Here is a 19,161-nt window from a genome sequence, read left to right on the forward strand (position 1 = left end):
CTTACCGAGGGGCTGATGCGGCACGCGAAAAGCTCGGATTTGACTCTAAATCAGTATCGCCAAAGAAACGTAAACTTTTCTCGGGTACTGGTGGAGCTGGAGGCGCAACAGGGGTTCGATACGATTTTTTCACTCGTAAAGTGGAAAACTCATCTTCCGTTGTCGTTGTGATTGGTGTTCTCGTGGGAGAATCGAACTGAAATCGGGAGTTCAATTTTAGCCTAAATATCATTGCTAGTGAGAGAGTATCATACCTTCTCGTTAGATTTCTTTTTCGAGCGACGATCTATCGACTTAAACCATCCTGACTTCTCTGCCTTGGTCATGGTTGAATCATCCCTTAGAGCCAGCGGTGAAATTTTAGGACTCTTTTCAGAAGATGTTCTTTTTAATAGGGGACTTGCTTTGGGCGTGGATAATCGTCGTCTTGTAGCTATGTCCGGTATCTGGAATGAAAATATTCATGCGTTTGTTAAACATCTGCATATTCAGAGATAATATCCGTAAAAGTTTTATGATGGTTTAATATTCATGCACTTACGCACGTACTGTACATGTTTATTTACAAATTTAAATTATAATTCAAGGACAAACCATATCCATTTTTCAATTTCATATTTTTCCCAGGAGTATATTTCGACACCAATAACAATAAATCAGTTGTATTGTCTGGAAATTTACATTAATTAGTTCGCCAGACGTGAAAATCTACAAAAACAGATTGAAATAACCAAGATTGTTGTTGACGCAAATAGCCCGAAATGTTACAAAAAAAGTTTTTGGTGAGAAATTTGGCAAACAAATTAGATACTCCTCTGCGTTCACAGCAGCCCAAGTTGCATCAGAGTTACAATAGACAATGGCGTCCACTTTAACAGATTCCCCGAATGTTAGCACCTTGAGTTCGAATCGTTCCGTTTATTTGTAATAATTGCAGTCATTTGACTTGTTTGCCTCATCACTTGTCAGGCGCTAATTGACATTTTGTTAGAATCGAACTCAAATGGCTGAGTTCAGACTTGCATCGTGATTCAATGAAAAATGTTTTTTTCTGACTCCAAAATTTCGTGTGAATAGATTGCTGCTTGTGAGCAAGTTGTTAGCGCGTTTTCAGGTGTGAGATGAGTTGGCGCCTCGAAATCATGTTGGAATTTCATTTATCTTTGAATTGAGGGAAAAATGGGAGATGAGTTTTGTGAAAATATTTCGTCCCAGTTTCGAGCTCCGATTGAAATTGTAGGAGTTTATATAGTTTAGCGTCTACCCCAACCATCCTGACTAAAGTCATGATGACGAAATTGGGGTCCAGTTTTTCTAAACACTTATTGGAAGCTAACACGTTTAAATTTGATTTAACCAATTTTCTTGAAATTAAGTCCATCTCAAACTCCTTTTTTAAGAGGGACACATGTGTAAAGTATAAGATTTCATATATGGAAAGTACGACGTCATTTCATTTTTTTTTTAAATGAAGTAATTTTTTTTGCCTGCATATGGTATAGTTCTGAGGGTGTCAAAAGAAACGTTGCCTAAATAAAATCTAAACTTCAAAATAGCCTCACACTAGAAGTTTTTCAAGAAAGAGTTATGCTACATTTATGATATTGACTGCAATGCTTCTGTTGTCCTTAGTTCCGTCTGGGCCTGACAGTAGGTCTGGAAAGTTGATAGCAATCTATGATCTTTTTGTATATCGGATAACAAACGTCTTTTTAAGGTTTTGTGTAAAAAAGGGGGGGTTCCCATACATGCAAAAGGGGGGATGTACATTTTTTTTACCAAATATAGTCATGCGGGGTATTAAATGAAAGGTCTTGATTAGCGCTTTTTGATGCCGGTCTTAGTTTTGACGTTTGTTGCTAAGGCGGGGAGTGCCGGGGGTCGAAAGTGAACATTTCTTTAACGGACCAATTTTCAGAAACTACCCAACCGAAAAATCTGAAAAAAATCAAGAGGCTGCTATTGTATGAGGCCTAGGCTCCGAAATAACTTCCATACCGATATCTATTCAAATAAAGTTAATAATAGTATATTACCAGAATTTTTAGTAATTGGCTGCAAAACTCCCCTTAAGTTCATCCTAGCTTTACGAGCAGTCTATATTACATGCAATAATATAGGCTATAATGTAGAGCCTGATCCTACCAAGTTTGTTTGAAATTGCACTATTACTAACAAAGTTATAATAGGTTAAAGTTGTCACTTCTTTGCAAATTCAAGATTTTGAATGTCAGTATCACCCGAATGTAGATAGTCTCACATAATATATGCATACATTATGTGCTACGTACTAATCGGGAAAATGTACACTCAAATGTCTTTATATAGCTTCCGGTTTCCCGACTTGTTTATGGATGCAGGTAGAAATTTTAAAAAGACGTTACTGTTAAAGAGTTGTAGAGAAACAATCCTATTCTTTTACCAATATGCACGCGTCCGGCTCTATTCGCAGGCTCGATTTAGTTCCTTTAATTTCTTTTGTGTCGTTGCTATTGTTGGATTTGCGAGGCTCCAATTCACCCCCAAGCTTTGCATCTCTTTCATATTTGGAGTTTGGAGTTAAGTTGAGAGCGGCGCTCAACCTCCTTTCATCCAATAATTTCCGACAATGTACATACAACATTTAAGAGAAATTGAGAGCCATATACATGATTATAACGTGTGTTTTTGTCTCCTAAATCAATTGGGCCTGGTTTTAACAGCAAATTTGAAGCTTCGTTATCCCTAATGCACAGTTCTCTGTAACAACTCCACGTGCCCTTTGAATGACCTTTTTAGGTGGACTTTGAAGGTGCCAGTATTCTTCTACCAGCTCCTAGCGCTTCAACTTTCCCCTCGCCTTTTAGAAAAGTCTCCTCGCACACAGAAAAGTCAGTATACATCGTCGTTGATTCCATCAATAGTTTGGTTGCGGACTGTGGCGCACACATTTTTAAGGCCCTCTTGGCTCACATGCCTCAGGTACATGTTAACACAATTGACTGATTATTCCTTCCGGGTCGTGACCTCCAGTAATGTTTTCTCTTTAAAAGCCTTAGCGCAGCAACCAATTGCGTTTTTTTTTTTACTTCTAGGGTGTCTTTGATTGTCACCTCCACCGTCACTGTGTTATAACTGTGGGTCTAATGCGCAGCCAACCGTCTTTCACCAACGAAGTACTCAAATATGTAGATTTGTGAACAATTGCGTCGTCGTCAACCCACGCCCTTGCTCACGAATTTTGGCATCCAGCTTTACAAAATGGCTGAGGTAATATTTACCTGTAATTATTCCTGTAACTAATTAACAGGATCGCTTTTGCATCCTAAAATAGACTTTTGCCACCTTTCTGATGGAGCACTACAAGAATTAACCCATGCAAGCGCTGTACTGTCATGGGGAAGTCAAGCATGAAATAGAGTAAAAACATACAGTCAAAACGGGGACGGAGAAAAATATCGGACACGATCCTCCGCGCAACACGAATGGAAGGTTTGGTGAAGAGTGCCAATAGGCAGTCGATGAAAAAACCCTGCACATAAATAATGTGGAGGGACCCACAAGAGGCATGCAGGCAAAGTCTGTAGAAAGAGAAACGAAAGCATATAAACGACGATATCCGCAGATTAAACGATAACTTTAAAAGACGTAATTCAGGATCCGGTTACAATAGTAGGATTCCAGATAAAAAATCAATGGGCGCAATATTTCCAGGAATCCAATGACGCAACCCAATCCCCGCACATCGATGGGGCAGAGACCGTAAAGGCACCTGCTCTACCGCGTTCGAAGAAAAGAAGGATGCATTTACAATAAAAAGATATCGGATGTGGTTGGAATATCGGCGGATTCACTGAAAGCAAGGGATATGGCAATGGTTATCAACTTCAACAGCTTCTAAATATTGTTTGATCTGACGAAACTATGTGTAATAAAAATGACAAATTCTACCGCGAAAACCATAGACTAATATCTTCGTTGTTTTAAAAATAATCGAAAGAAAACGCAAGAGAATTTTAACGTAAAATATTATCAATTCCCAGTGAAGTTGATACTGGAGAACTGCTGGGAATATAAATTTCACAGTCATGACGATGGACTGCCTAAACTCCGAACAAAATGAGAATATTCAATGGATAACGCAAGTTAAATGCTGCTCATTTTACAAAATTTGGAGACGCGGTCACTCAAACGAGAAGAATGGAGACGAAAACCTCGAAAAGTCAAGAGCCGGCCGCCATAAAAGAAAAATGGCCCTTTTGGCAGGCGCAATCGACTTTGCTTTCTTTGTCGTGGAACAACTGGCAACTTCGACTGTTGTTCCGTTTGCCATTATTATGGAGGATCCCTATGGAATCGGACCAAACATTGGCACGAAAGTCGTTTGCGCATTTGGTTTTGATCAGATCTTGCGCACCATATCCTCACGTCCTCAGCTATCTCACTAATCTTTACTGACCAGTTACGGGTTTTAGCCATCATCTTCGGAGAACATTCGACCACTTTTAAATTCGGCTTTTCATTTTTTAACGGTTGACATTGAAGGAGCGCAGTTTCCTCAAATTTTTACCAACATCATATGAATTTTTTTAGTGGCTTATAGCTGCACAATATACACGTTTATCTGTTTTAACGAAAAGTCTGTCTATTGTAAAGATTCATCTAAATACAATATTGTGAGAACAGGTTGAATTTTAACATACGAACTCAATCAGTTAGATGATGAACTATCATTTTCGCATCAGATAGCAGATGTAACCAAACATTATTAATTTTTCGCGAGTTAAGTTCCGATTCATATCAGATTCTGCATCTATCTGTGGATACCAGCTATCTAGTCGATCCATTCAAAATTTCTTCTGACTTGAAAAATAGGAGTTTTCTGTAAAAATTCTTTTCTGGACTAGTGTCGAACTATATTTTTTCCCTTCATTTCATACCCTCTAGACGCGACGACAGGGTTATCCTCTTTTTTTATCTTTTTAGGCGGAAAATGCATCTTTCTTAGAACTGAATTAACCATCCATTTAGTGGTTTCCTGCACAAATTTCGTTGCATTGTGGTACTTATTGCTCGTTCTCCTGCTTTATTCTCCACCCAACTAATGACTTTTTAACTGTCTTCTATTCTTTATTTGGATCAAAATTTAGGATATAATAAATCATTCTTCTCGGTATATTAAATATTTTGGAAATAACTGATATACTTTATAAAATTTATCATAACCTCTTGATTTATTTTTTTGTGAGAACTGTGAAATACATTTTAAGCACAAAAAGCAATAAAGTTTACTGTAATTACCATTAACTAAAAAAATGTGTTCAAAACCTATCCTTGTTCGTGGAGAAAATTGATAAAAATGCTAGTGTCGAAAAATTTTGCGTCGTAACTAAGTACCAAAAAACAAATCAGGATACCGGAAGTTAGGTGCTGCGGGTATAAAGGTTGCGTTAATTTTATGTGAGAAACTCCCTATGCACGATTTTCCATCCGTACATAGTTAATAATACAAGATATTCCGTTATATTTTGCCAAACTCCAAGATACACATATATGTACATACATATCAACGACATAAATACTGTGTTCATCCTAAATAAACAAAGATTGTCTATTACCGCATTGATATATTGATCTACTACATCTTCACGCATTTCCATTTTACGCCGTGCAGAAAAGCATTAAAAGCCGGTGGTAACCAGGTATACACATGTCTATTATATTGGTTACTACCCGCCAGTTTAATACAAATCCATATATATACACATGTCTCCCTCGAGTAATTGACATCGATATTAGTCCAGTCATTACAGCCAAAAATCGGGTTCGACCTGCAAATTTTTTCAGCCAAGCCCGATTAACTTTGAATTTGGAGTGGGGGTAGAGGATGGCATAAGAACAAAAGTAATATAGCACCAATATGCGCCCCTCCCGGAAGGGTGTGGCACTCCCTCCGGGGTGCAACATTTACCCCATTTGAAAGTCCTTTTCAAGGACTTCAAAAGAGCTTTAGATCAATTTCCACCAAAAGTAACTGATTTTGCGTATTGTACCTTGAAAGTATTAATTTTTTTTAGACATTACGAATTTACATTTACGACCTATAACTCTATCCATATTTTACATACATAAAAAATAAAAAGATTCATTCTTTTTGTTATATAATATGCTTTGTTTCTGCTTAATATTATTTCTACATTAAATTCATAATTTTCGAGCTATTAGCGAAAAACCGTTGAAAAATATCCATTTTTTCGATTAAAAAAACGACATGTTTGAACATGAATAATTCGAAAATTGCTGCGTGTACAAAAAATATTCTAAAAGCTTTTTTTGTTTAAAATCCAAAGTCTTGAATTTGCTCAGAAACGGCAAAGTTAACCTATCATAACTTTGTTAGTAACGGTCCGATTTCCACTAAACTTTGCATTATCAACTTTATTTGAACAGATATCGAAATGGAGGGTATTTCCGATCAAAGGCACCATATAGTGGCAGCCTCCTGACTTTTTCAGATTTTTCGCTTGGGCAATTTCTGAGAATATTTCCGTTAATGAAATGACCGCTTTCGACCCCCCGCACTCACCCCTTTTTGACTCCTTACTCGCGCGCTTTGAAATTCAAGTTGAAACTAACCCTGATTCAGAAAGTACTAACTGAGACCTTTCATTTGATACCCCACATGACTATATTCGATAAAAAGCATTCTTGCACTTGCTCGCTAAGCAGGCAACACTGAACCAGGTGAACCTGTCCATTTGCCAAATTGATTAACTTCCATCAACTGTTGGTGCGTGTAATCAACTTGACATGATTACATAACATTTGTTATGGATTTACTTCACACGGCAGCTTTCCTGCAGCAGCCAACAATGAGTCGAGTGCGGCCTGGCGCGGTGCAGGGCAATGTTTACAGCAAATGATGATCAATTGTTTCGATCCAAATTGAATTTCTGCGCGAGCCGCCATTCATCAGAGCAGCTTTTGTTAGCGGCGGGTGGCATGAATCGGCTTTATAAATACCGAAAAGAGTCATTCACATGCGCTTGACCTGTTAGTTTTTAATTTGCGTTACTATTTCAATTATGTCGACATGAAAAAATGAAATGTTAGGAAAGTCCGTAGTATTTAGTCCGCTAGAATGGCTGCCGTAAAAGCAAGTCGACTCGGTCTTTTGAACTTTTAGATAAAAACTACCGCAAATTTCTGAATAAGTCGCAATAGAAGAAGGATAGGAATTTAGCATTCAGGTTTGACCTAAAAGACGAAACCCGGTTTGCTGAATGAGAATGGCGAGTTCCATTCTATATGGATGGAATGAGGAGAAAGTTTACAGTAAAAGTCCCCAGGGTGGCACCAATATAATTGAAAAACGAGACACTAATGACCAGCATATATGAACGGCCGGGACGATGATGGTAGGGAAGGTCTGTAGATCGTTCTTCATTTTCAATTTGCGCGGAAACACACGAGGTAACTTAGTATTATTCCAGAAAGGGATCCTTTTCCTCTTTGGTTTAGGATCAAAAGGATTTCTGCGAGTAGTTCTAATACAGTTCAGGGTGGACTCCCTTGTGGAAAAATTTCAAAACTATCCCTGGCCAAACAATACCAAGGTGGATTTCAGTAACCTAGGCTAGAATGTATAATGGGAAAAATTAGGTCACAACAGTCCGAAGGCACAAGTGGATTAGCGAGGATTCGTCCGGGCTCCGCACTTGAATGATGCAATTAACCACGGAGTGAAACTCATCCGCCTGAGTGGCTCGCCTACCTGGGTGTATCCAGGTGAAAATCACGAGACTGGCGGAGCAAACAATTTTTAGAAAAAAGTCGACGACTAGTGATGGGTGAAAAATAGTTGAGATAAGTTTTCCTCGTTTTGGATAAAAATTACAAAAATTACATTGTTTTATAATTGATTTCTAATAGTTGATAAATGTCCTTAAATTGAGTTGTCATAAGTCATTAACGTTTATAATGGTGTTTTCTTTTATAAGCAATAAATAATTTAAATTTTTTGGACAAAATAGCCGCTCTTTAATTGTGAACCCTACAATAGTAACTTTATGATGTGGCTTTGTAGACTTCCTTAAACCTAAATTCATTATTGGTTAACTGGTATAACCGAAATATGTCATAAAGATTGGTATATTGATGACCATCAGGAAGCATAGTTCGCAGCTGCAATCAAGGTAGATACATGTAGAGGGTGGCCGCAATCATCATCCGGGTTGACTATGGTCTCTGACAGAGGAAATACCTACCCCTAAAGCGGAAAAAGTGCCGAAAGTTGACCGTGCAGGTCCGTAAGCACTCAAGCGTAGTTCAGCCGGCGTATGACGGATAAATTTAGTTACATACACAAAACATCAACTAAATAAGCAGTAATATTTCGTAGTATCTTCCACCAACAGAAAGCTTTTCTAAGCTGAGATTAATCAAATCATCAAAGAATCACAAAGTGCCTAGTCGTCGTCCGTAAAGTGACCTTTTGCCTTGATGCTTGCATAACAAATAGCGCCACTTAGGAGAACGCTTCTCATTGAAGGACTTCTCAGTCACCCCTTGAAACTTAGATTCATAACGAATTTAGATGTGGGGCAAATTTTGGCAGATTCCTCTTAATAATCAGTTCAATTCCTGGCCTTGCTGTTCAGGTTGTGCCACGGTCCTCATACGCTCAAACGACTGAGGGATTAAGCAAAAGCTGAAGAGACAGTCACCCACAGCATCAGGGATGAAAAAGAGGAGAAGGCGACTGCTGCTCACAATAGAGACTTCTGACTAGATCCTGTTGCTCTTAAAAAAGTGGTGGCATGCTATGGGTCACAGGACGATTTATACCGACCTCAACAAGATATTTGTTATCTTTGATTGCCCGCGCCTGAAAACAGTCAAGAAATTGTAAAGATTTAAGTGAATGTAATGTAAGTTTCTTTTCAGCCCTCGTGTTCCACAGTTCTCATTTCATAAGACAGAAAGCACTACTTTTTGATGACAGACCACGTTTCACTCAGGTGGTCGAGAAATCAGCTTTAGGAACATTCGTTCATTACAACAAAGTGGAAATGCTTGCCTAATAGGGAGAATATTGCCAAATTTCATGATCTGCCGGTAAGCGATGGGTTCTTAAATATCCAATGTTTCGTCACTAAGCGGATTGGTTAAGCAACATCCCTGCAGCACTGGGCTTGGTAAGATCATGAGGTGATTGCGAATGTGGCTCTACCGGTTTAAAATGATTTCCCCAGTATACTGAAATTTTTGCGAAATTTCAAAAGCTCTCGGCCAAACGCTTGGGCGACCAATAGATAACGCTCTCGTCTTTCAACGTCTCTAAATTGACCTGATTGGCCCTCACCTCAGATCGAACGTAGACAACATTGGCGCCAACCTCGTACTGGCTATTCAGGAGCTTGATGAGGATTTGGCCATCACTTGCGGATCACATGTAGGAACAATACTGCATAAGCCACTTATAAATTTAGAAGGTTTCCAATCTGGACAGTTAGTAGATCTCGATTTTAGGCATTGCCCACAATTTCTGCTAATTAATTCACCAGAATATGTATTACCGGAGATTGATAAATATAACGACAAATAAGGACGATTTTTAAGCAGGGTGGTGATCAACAAAAACCCGAAGTTTCAAGGGCGACTGGATCTGATAAAGTTGATCAACGGCTAAATTTCAAAGAGCAGTTCAACTGTACAACAGAGAAACCCGAATGAAGGTTGATGGAGAACACTTGGGATAATCAAAATCCTTGATACCAATTAATCAGCATTGAATGACGTCCCATCAGGGAAATTCTCATAACCAAAGAGCAAACATTGGGTGAACAAGTTAATGGCTTGGGCACTCTGAGATAGACGCTCACGACTGGTGATTGGTTAGAAATCCAATTGGTGAAATAAAATAACCTGTTGCCTGCAATGGTAAGCAGGTGACAATTTGAAAATAAGAATCATTTGCAAGCCGCCAGTTGTGACGAACCTTGGTTCGTTGGGCCATATTAACAGTTTGCAATTTCAATGTAGACAACTTATAATATCAGACCTCTGGCGTGAATTCGAATCAAAAAGTTTGCATTCTAATCCGTCCAGTATCGGAGCATTTTTAATAAAATCTGGATTCCTTTCCATATACTGCGCGGAATGGAATCAGACATGTGTTGTATTTGCTACACTAGGAGTAAAATTTGGCAATAATAGGTTTTCATTCGCTCAAAGAAGGGGTGTCAATTCGAATTGGGTATTATCTACATTATCTACCTTTAAATATCAATAATTAGTTTAGTAGTCATCCAATATGCAAGAACTGAAAATACAACTCCAAACAGCCACCGATATCCGGTGTATTCTTGCCTTAGTAAGAAGCTTCAGACATGCGCCGAGGTCCACCAATTCGACAACTTTAACAGCTGTTTGGCATCCTGGCCTACGCCGTTCTTTTTTTACCAGAATTATTGCCCCTATAGACTTTTTAAAATCGATTCAATGTCTGTCTATCTGTCAGTCTACACACTCGATTTACTCGAAAATGGCTGAACCGATTTTAACGAAATTTGGTGAGAACATGTGTTCCTTTACATGTAGTGAGTGATCTATACATGCGAAAAGGAGGTGTACATTTTTTACATAGAATATGGTTATGTGGGGTATCAAATGAAAGGGCTCGATTAGTATCTTTCCAAACTGGTCTTGATCTGATATCTGGTGAAACATGCGGCCAAAAAAGTGAGACAGATCCTGTTCTCGGAAAAAATCACAATGGTGCACGTATACAAATGCTAGGTAGCAAAATACGACACGATGATGCATCTATATGAAATCTAGGCCACAAGATAAACCCTGCTCCGATATTTGCACAAATAAATATAATAATAGTATATTACCATATCTTAAAAATTTACTGGAAAACCCCATTTAAGTGTATCCCAGGAGAAAAAAATTTGGCATCAACCTAGGCGATCATATAAGACATAATTCTGAAAGGTAAATTTACTGAACCCTAAGTGTTATATGTCGTCATCATCGTATGAAGGGAACTCATATGAACGACGTGGGCGACGTTTTATTTTTCCTTTTTTGGATTTTTTTTTTTGTTATTAGTATATCAGTGTCAATTACTCGAGGTAGACATGTGTATATATATGTATGTGCTTGTAAAGCTCGCGGGTAGTAATCAATATAATAGACGTGTGTTTACCTGGTTACTAGCGGCTTTTAATTTACGTACGTATCATAAATCTATGTGGAAATGCGTGAAGATGCTTTAGATCAATTTAGATGCGCCCATATATATGTATGTAGCGCCATTTAATAATAGGCAATGTTTGTTTATTTAAGATGAACACAGTATGTGTTTCGTTGGTATGGTGTACCTGAGGTTTGGCAAAATATTGTATGATAGAATATTTTGTATTCTAAGCTCTGCACGAATGGAAAATTGTGCATTGAGAGTTGCTCTCATAAGATGAACACAAAATCTTTATTCGAAACGCCCACCTTCCGGTATATCGACTTGCTTTTTATTAAGCAGGTGTTATTAGGGTTAATTTATTTTTTTGCATGAAACAAAACCTTATTAGAATCGATTTCATATCTGTCTGTCCTTCTGTCTGTCATACCCGATTTATTTAGAAACGGCTACACCGATTGTGTGGTCTGCGAATCCCTTTATATATATCAATTGGCGCCATTTTGTCTTAAGTTTAAGAGGGGCTCCCAATACACGCGAAAGGGACTAAAAAATTTTGTTTACAGAATATGGCTAGACTTCACTCAAATGTACTTTTCGAAGCTGGTCCTGTATTTGATATCGGGTGAATCGTAGGTGAGTGAGAGCTCAAAATATGACGGTATTTCATATAAGTACTGTATGTGTTCATACGTATGCCTTTGTGCAGGAATTAAATCGAAAATATGTGTACAATCAATCAATAAGTATATAATATCTACGTCTGTAATATGTACGTATATCTTGTAATTTGAAAAAAATATAAGGGAATATTTTGGATTTTTACCCATATACGAATAAAAAAATGTGCGTAGAAAGCTCCTCACAAATATGAATACAAAATCTTTACACCCGAAGCACCAGCTTCCAGTATGCCGGCTCGTTTACCTTTGAAGCAGCTGTTCACATGTGGAAAACCCCACTTTTCTTCCTCTTGGATTATTCATAATGCTTTCAAACTGATTCCGCACGTTCTTTTTGGGCTTGGCACGAATGTTCATCCAATAGGCCTTCTAATTCGGTGCCTTCAAACTTTCCTGGCTCAACATCAAAATCATCATTTTCAAAGCGTCGAAAACAGCACTCACACGGTCGTTTCCTTTGAGTATGGTCTCCTCAAACTTAACACAGCAACCGATAACTTTCAGTTTTTCACTACGCTATTGTTAACGTCAGTTCGCTAGGGATCAGAATGGGATGTATTTCGAGGCCTTGAGTGCTTGGATAGGTTCTGAGTACGAGATCTGTCACACCTTTTGGGGCATACGCTTTGAGCCCTCACTTCCCTATGTTTCTCTCAATATCAGTTTCAGAAAGTACTAACCAAGCCTTTTAGTATTATGTTTGGGAAAATTATGGGTGTCGTCTGTGTAAATGTAATGACAATTAACCAGGACACCAAAATTGTATTACAGTAGCGAATATTAATTCAGAATAATTCTTAATAGATGACTCTAATGCCAGTAAGGAGATCTTGTCAAAGGCCCAAAGTAGTTTTCTATTAAAGTGTTGGCGTGGTGACCGCTGGAAGCTCTTTATTAACGAAAAGCTGCAGACGGAGAAGGATGAAGGCGAGTCTCCCGCGCCTAAAAACGGGACAAATTGTACTAACTGGTCCTCCAGGTTGGGGGTTGGGTAGCGCTGACAACCCTACACGGAAAACAACTTGTTACGAAGCCACAACAGGAGCCTCGGACAGGATGGACTTTAAAATGACGGACCCGACAACGGATCAACGATTTGCGCATTTTCTCATGGAACGTGCGCTCCCTGTACAGAGATGAAGCTGATGAGCAGCTAGCCGATACCCTGTCCCAATATAGGGCTGATATAACAGCGTTACAAGAGATGCGATGGACAGGGACCGGTTTCCTGGAGAAGAGCCACTACACCATACATTATAGCGGTCATCCAGTAAACCATGTGCTCGGAGTAGGTTTCTTAGTCAGCCAAAAAATGAAACCTGCTGTTATCGGGTTTGAAAACATAAGCGAACGGCTATGACTTCTGCGCTTACGAGGCAAATTTAAATATAAGCCTCATTAACGTTCACGCCCCTACAGAGGAGACTGCAGATTCGGAGAACGATACCTTCTACGAGGCAGTAGAACGAACCCTCGAAGCCTGTCCAAGATATGATATCAAAATCATACTTGGGGATTTTAACAGCCAAGTAGGGAAGGAGCCCCTATTCAGGTGATACGTTGGCTCCCATAGCTTACACGAAAATACAAATGATAACGGACTGCGGATTATTCAATTAGCAGGGTCACACGAAATGGTTGTTGGAAATACCTGGTTTGCGCGGAAAGTGGTCCACAAACATACGTGGGCCTTTTCAGACGGGACCACTTTCAACCAAATTGACCACGTGTTGATCGAACGCCGCCACCTCTCAGCCTTGATAAATGTCAGAACATATAGGGGGGCCAATATAGACTCGGATCACTATCTCGTTGGCATGGTGCTCCGAGCTCGAATAATAATACCACCTAGAATCCCCTCTGACAATCAGGCGAGAGTGAAGACTGAAGCCATCCACAACACAACCCTCCGCGACACCTATAAGAAGGAAATGGATGCCGCAATAACTGCAGTCAACAGAGGACCTGGAGACGAAGCATCAACTAATGATCTTGACAATCACCTGAAGAACGTTACCATGGATACGGCCACAAGCATACTTGGCCCCAGCCGCAAAAGTAGTCGGAACGGCTGGTTTATCGATGAATGTAATCTAGCAACGGAACGGAAGAATGCCGCATACCGAGTAATGTTGCATTCTCAAAGAACGCGGGCACGCGCAGAGATTTATCACGAACTCCGTCGAGCGGAGAAGCGACTTCACAGACGGAAAAAGGAAGCCTGGGAGAACCAACAAGTCTGTGAACTAGAAAAGTACAGGGAGCAACCGCACCAGGCGCGGAAGTTTTACCAACAAATCAGCAGGATGAAGCCTTATACACCTGGATGCTCATCCAGGCGAGACAAAGAGGGAAATCTGATTTCCGACACAATGAGAATATTAGAGCGATGGGTTGAGTACTTTGATGAGCTGCTGAACAACCACAACATCGGCGAGTTGGAGGTCTCGCCAATTGAAGACGACGGACAGATACTGCCTGTGCAAGTTTAGGAGAAACAGTCCGTGCAATTCATCGGCTAAAAAATCATAAGTCGCCAGGAGCCGATGGAATTACAGCCGAATCGGTTAAATATGGAGGCGACCAATTACACCATGTGGTTCATCAACTTGTGCTCAAGGTATGGGACAGCGAATCAATGCCTGACGATTGGCAACGAGGCATTATCTGTCTCATACATAAAAAGGGAGATATCACACAGTGCAGCAATTATAGAGGTATCACGTTGCTGAGTACCATCTATAAGATATTCTCCACTATCTTGCTAGACCGGATAGCCCCATACGCCCAGAACATCATTGGCCCATACCAAAGAGGCTTCACTCCAGGCAAATCAGCAGCAGATCAGATTTTCTCTCTGCGGCAAGCGATGGAAAAACTGTTGGAATATCGACAACAGTTGCATCATCAATTCATCGACTTTAAAGCCGCCTATGATAGCATAGCCAGGGTAAAACTGTACACGGCTCTGAGAGAATTCGGTATCCCGACGAAATTAATAAGACTGACTAGGCTGACCCTGACCACATTGGCCAGATAAAGGCAGCAGGATTTCTCTCAAGACCATTCGACATCAACAACGGTCTACGACAAGGGGATGCCCTATCATGCGTCCTCTTTAACCTGGTCCTCGAGAAAGTGATCCCTGATGCTGAGGTAAATGCAAGAGGTACGGTCCTCTTAAAGTCCACCCAACTATTGGCCTATGCTGACGATATCGACATCATGGGAAGAACCACTCGAGACGTACAAACTGCCTTCATCCAAATCGAGCAGGCGGCGCGAGATCTTGGGCTGTACATCAATGAAGGCAAGACAAAATATATGGTCAGCACCGAAGATGAATCAACCAACAACATCAAACCGCACTGGTCAAACACGAAGAAGAATAAGGATAGGAGAATACAGCTTTGAGACCGTTGACAATTTCTTTTATCTAGGGTCGAAAATCGCAACCGATAACAACTACGATGATGAAATCCGCGCACGGTTGTTGTCAGCCAACAGAGCCTATTTCAGCTTAGAAAGACTGTTCCGCTCGAAACGTCTCACCATAGGTTCAAAGCTCTTACTGTACAAGACTATGATCTTGTCAGTCCTCATGTATTCCTCGGAGACTTGGGTTCTTAGCAAGAAAAATTGCGAACTCTTGGCTGCGTTCGAGAGAAGAATGTTCCGAAGAATTGTTGGCTCCCTACATGAGGATGGACGATTCCGTAGCCTACATAATGACGAAATCTATAAGTCTATAAGGGTAATATCTATGGTAGAAAAAGACGACGAGGCAGACCCTGCCTAAGATGGAGCGATGGCGTGGGTCAGGACGACAGACAGCTTTTAGGGATATCGAATTGGTGGACCTCGGCACAAAGTTGGAGTTCCTTATTAAGGCAGGCCTAGACCGGATACCGGTTGTTGCGCCGTTGATGATGATGATGTTTGCGTGACTTTCAGAAATGTTCCGCGGGGTATAAAAGAGCCGGAAGTCCGCCCACGGAGTTAGTCTAATTCCAGAGTTAGAACAGATCGCGTCGGTTATGAATACGCCTAGAATTGTACCTATTGAAGGAATTGTTCTATAATTAATTGCGCAATCCACTGATACGAGTCTACGTAAAGCAAATAAAGTAACAAGTGACGAGTCTACGTAAAGCAAGACCATAACAGTATGATACCCTACATAACTACATTCTGTGAAAAAGAATTACACCCCCCTTTCGCATTTATGGGGAGTCCTCCTTAAAATCAACGGAAAAGGACGCCACTTGCTGAATGTAAAGCAGACCACACGTTCCCACCAAATTTCGTGATAATAGGCTCAGCCGCTTCCGAATAAATCGGGTGTGACAGCCAGACAGACAGAGAGATAGACATTGAATCGATTCTAATAAGATTATATTTCATACGATACCTTAAAAAGGGTCAGGGAGAAGTAGCTTCTACATATATGGGATTTTTCCATTTCACTTGGTAGAACAACTATAACTTTGATAGTAATAGCTCGAACCACGAAATTTGGTAGTGCTGCTATGCACCATACTATTCTTTATGATGTTGCAAAATTTTGGTGTTCGTATGGTGAACTAAAGGGGGTTTTGCAGTCAGTTTGAAAAAGGTGGTAATATACTATTATTAAGCTTGTACAGATATCTATCTAAATATTTTAATAAGGTTTTGTTCTATACAAAACCATAAAAATACCTCTGGGTGGACATCCCTTCGTTTTCTTTAATCCCCTCAGGGGTTGAGGTTAAAAAATCAATCTCTCCCATCATTTTTTCCCAAGCAAATGTCCATTAAACCTTTTTAATGTCTCGCTTTTGAGCCCATGGTAAGGTATCATCTCTTTTAAAAACGTAATCCAATTATTTTGAGTAGTGCAGCCGCTTTGGTTTTCTTTCCGATGTTTCCTTCTTTCACAGAATCAAAACGCGTCCTCGAAATTTTAGCGGGTGTGAGGATTTGGCCACCGCTGTAACTCCCTTAGGAAGATACTTCATTGTTTGTTGTGGACAACCAAACATTTATTCGAACAATTAGCGAGCTTGCTTAGTTTCGACTATATTTTAGATTTCAAACCCAGAGTAAGTTATGATGTGCCAGGCATAAGGAATTTTGTATATCGGCATGTGATGGACCGAAGTACCGAGGATCCTGACCGCACTCCCGAACTTCGCTAATAATCGCCAATTTTCCAAGAGTAAGATAACAGCCTCACCCTCTTGGTCAGCAACAACCAAGAGGGCTGATTTGACTTACTCACGGATAATGTTCATAGAAAATACGCTAGGCTAGGCAAATGCTAGTAAATTCAACTAATAACTAGCGAAGTTTAAGAATAAAAAGTTTATGTCAAATTTTTTTAACGGGTTTCTTTTATTTATCCTATGTATCGAGAAATGCCTATGTTCACCTTGCCTCTTTATCTTGGATAAAATGCTTCCAAATTCCGCTGATTATAAACACGGAGGATAATGCTACCCACCATTAAGCATAAAATTACCTCTAATTAAAATTTCACTCCAACTCGAGTTTATACTCCCAGTTAAAGTTGTATACTTATTCGTATACATATATACACAACTTGCCTAACTACTTACTCGATAAGGCAGGCAATTTCACTGGTAGACTTGATATACTCTTAATTGAAAAGTTCCGCGATATTTAATAGGCATTTTTCTGCTCGTGGCTCAGCATTTATTTTAGTTGATAAAATCTCCAGGATTTGTCGCCGACAAGACTACATAAAGAAGTTGGTTTTTTTAAAACCCCCAAAAACCGGTACCCGTTTTGGTGACTTGTAGCTTTTGACTTTTTTTCGCCATGGGTTAAAATGTGTTGCCAAGAATTCAGGAATGACATAATGAGATTAAAAGAGTCAACTTTTCCTGTTACGGGTCAATTCATTTGTTCACATTACCAAGCCTTATATTTAGTTCCAGATCAATATTTCCATCTTTGGACAGAAAGGATTAGGATTAGGATTTCAAGAATTTATTAGAGGAACAGCGCTAATAACATCAGTTGTCCAGTAAAACAAGGAAAATCACCTAATATCCAATATGTTGATGTGGGTTTCAGATGAACTGGTAAAAGGGTTCTCCTAATTTACAATCTAAATTTAAAGAAGAAAGTACGTTCTTCTAAATTAAGTAAATTATTCCAAAAATTTCGAACAATGAAGAGCACGTGTGAAACTGGCAAGACTGAGACCCAAATATTAAGCAAATTCAAAAGATTCTTTTCATTTTTTATTTCAAGTATTTTCTGTATCTTTTGTTCGACATACATTCAAGATCGTTTGAAACAGCTTAAATGCACTAAACATGTCCAACTAAAGGACTTGTTGGAATACCCGACAGCAGTATTTTAAGTATTTTGGACATGTCGCGGAACGAAAAGAAACAATAACATCACATATGTATGTACCACTTGTTTATTTTGGTAATTTGTGTTCTTATTTTACCTTAGTACACATGGAGACAATGTGCCTGGTTGATTGGAGTCTTGATTCTGATATCCACGCCATGAATTTTTATGAGTAGCAATTGAATGCGGTTCAGTTGAAAATTGAAAACACAAATTCGCTACATGGTCAAAATCGTGGGAAAGTGAATGATGTAATCTTGAACTAATGTTTATTTTTATGACTGGGATTTATCTTGAGTGCTAATTTTTTTCCAAGCGAATTAAGTTGCCTTCGATAAAGTGATCTTTATAATTGCAACTAGCAGCAATTAGACGAAATATGGTAGATACCATCACTCTTATCCTTCGGAAGCATAATAAAAAGTATATGAACCATGTTTACGTGGGATGGAGCTGCTTCATAAAAATATATTGCCACTTTTTGCTGCTGCTACTTGTGATATTATAAAGTTCGTGCACTTTACGCATGGCAAAGCCAACGAAAAGATATATGTATCTGAATAGTCGGCGCTTTGAATACTTGTGAAGAATGGTTTCCGGTGCATATTCCAAAATCGGAAAAATTTGCATTGACATTTTCTAAAAGGTGACCTTCGTACCTCACTAACATAACTAAACCTGAATTAGATAGACCTGGTCCATCCAATCACAGGTTAAGTAAGTGAAATCTGGATATGGGAAAATGAACTGGAGAGCAACAGCTTACAGCAAGGGCTTACAGTAGTACTTTTTCAAATTTCTTAGTAGGAAATTTGTTTAAATGTAATACAAGCCTGTCCTCTGTTGAGATCTTAAACCATCCTTTCACAATTAGTATCAACGGTAAGGTAAGTCTCAAAACTTATTAATGAAAAAAGGTGGTAT

General features: G+C 39.4%; 1 protein-coding gene across 1 annotated transcript in view; it reads right to left on the minus strand.

Moving 5' to 3' along the window:
- Positions 1-19,161, minus strand: part of LOC119654295 (trichohyalin) — a 214,869-nt gene that overhangs the window by 7,295 nt on the left and 188,413 nt on the right. Inside the window, exons 6-7 of the mRNA XM_038059600.1 lie at positions 255-446; positions 6-196 (exon numbers count right to left, since the gene is read on the minus strand). Of these exons, the coding sequence (XP_037915528.1) occupies positions 6-196; positions 255-446 (383 nt within the window). The remainder of the gene's footprint in view (positions 1-5; positions 197-254; positions 447-19,161) is intronic.

The sequence above is a fragment of the Hermetia illucens genome, chromosome 4, assembly GCF_905115235.1.
Source record: "Hermetia illucens chromosome 4, iHerIll2.2.curated.20191125, whole genome shotgun sequence".
NCBI classification, from domain to species: Eukaryota; Metazoa; Arthropoda; class Insecta; order Diptera; family Stratiomyidae; genus Hermetia; species Hermetia illucens.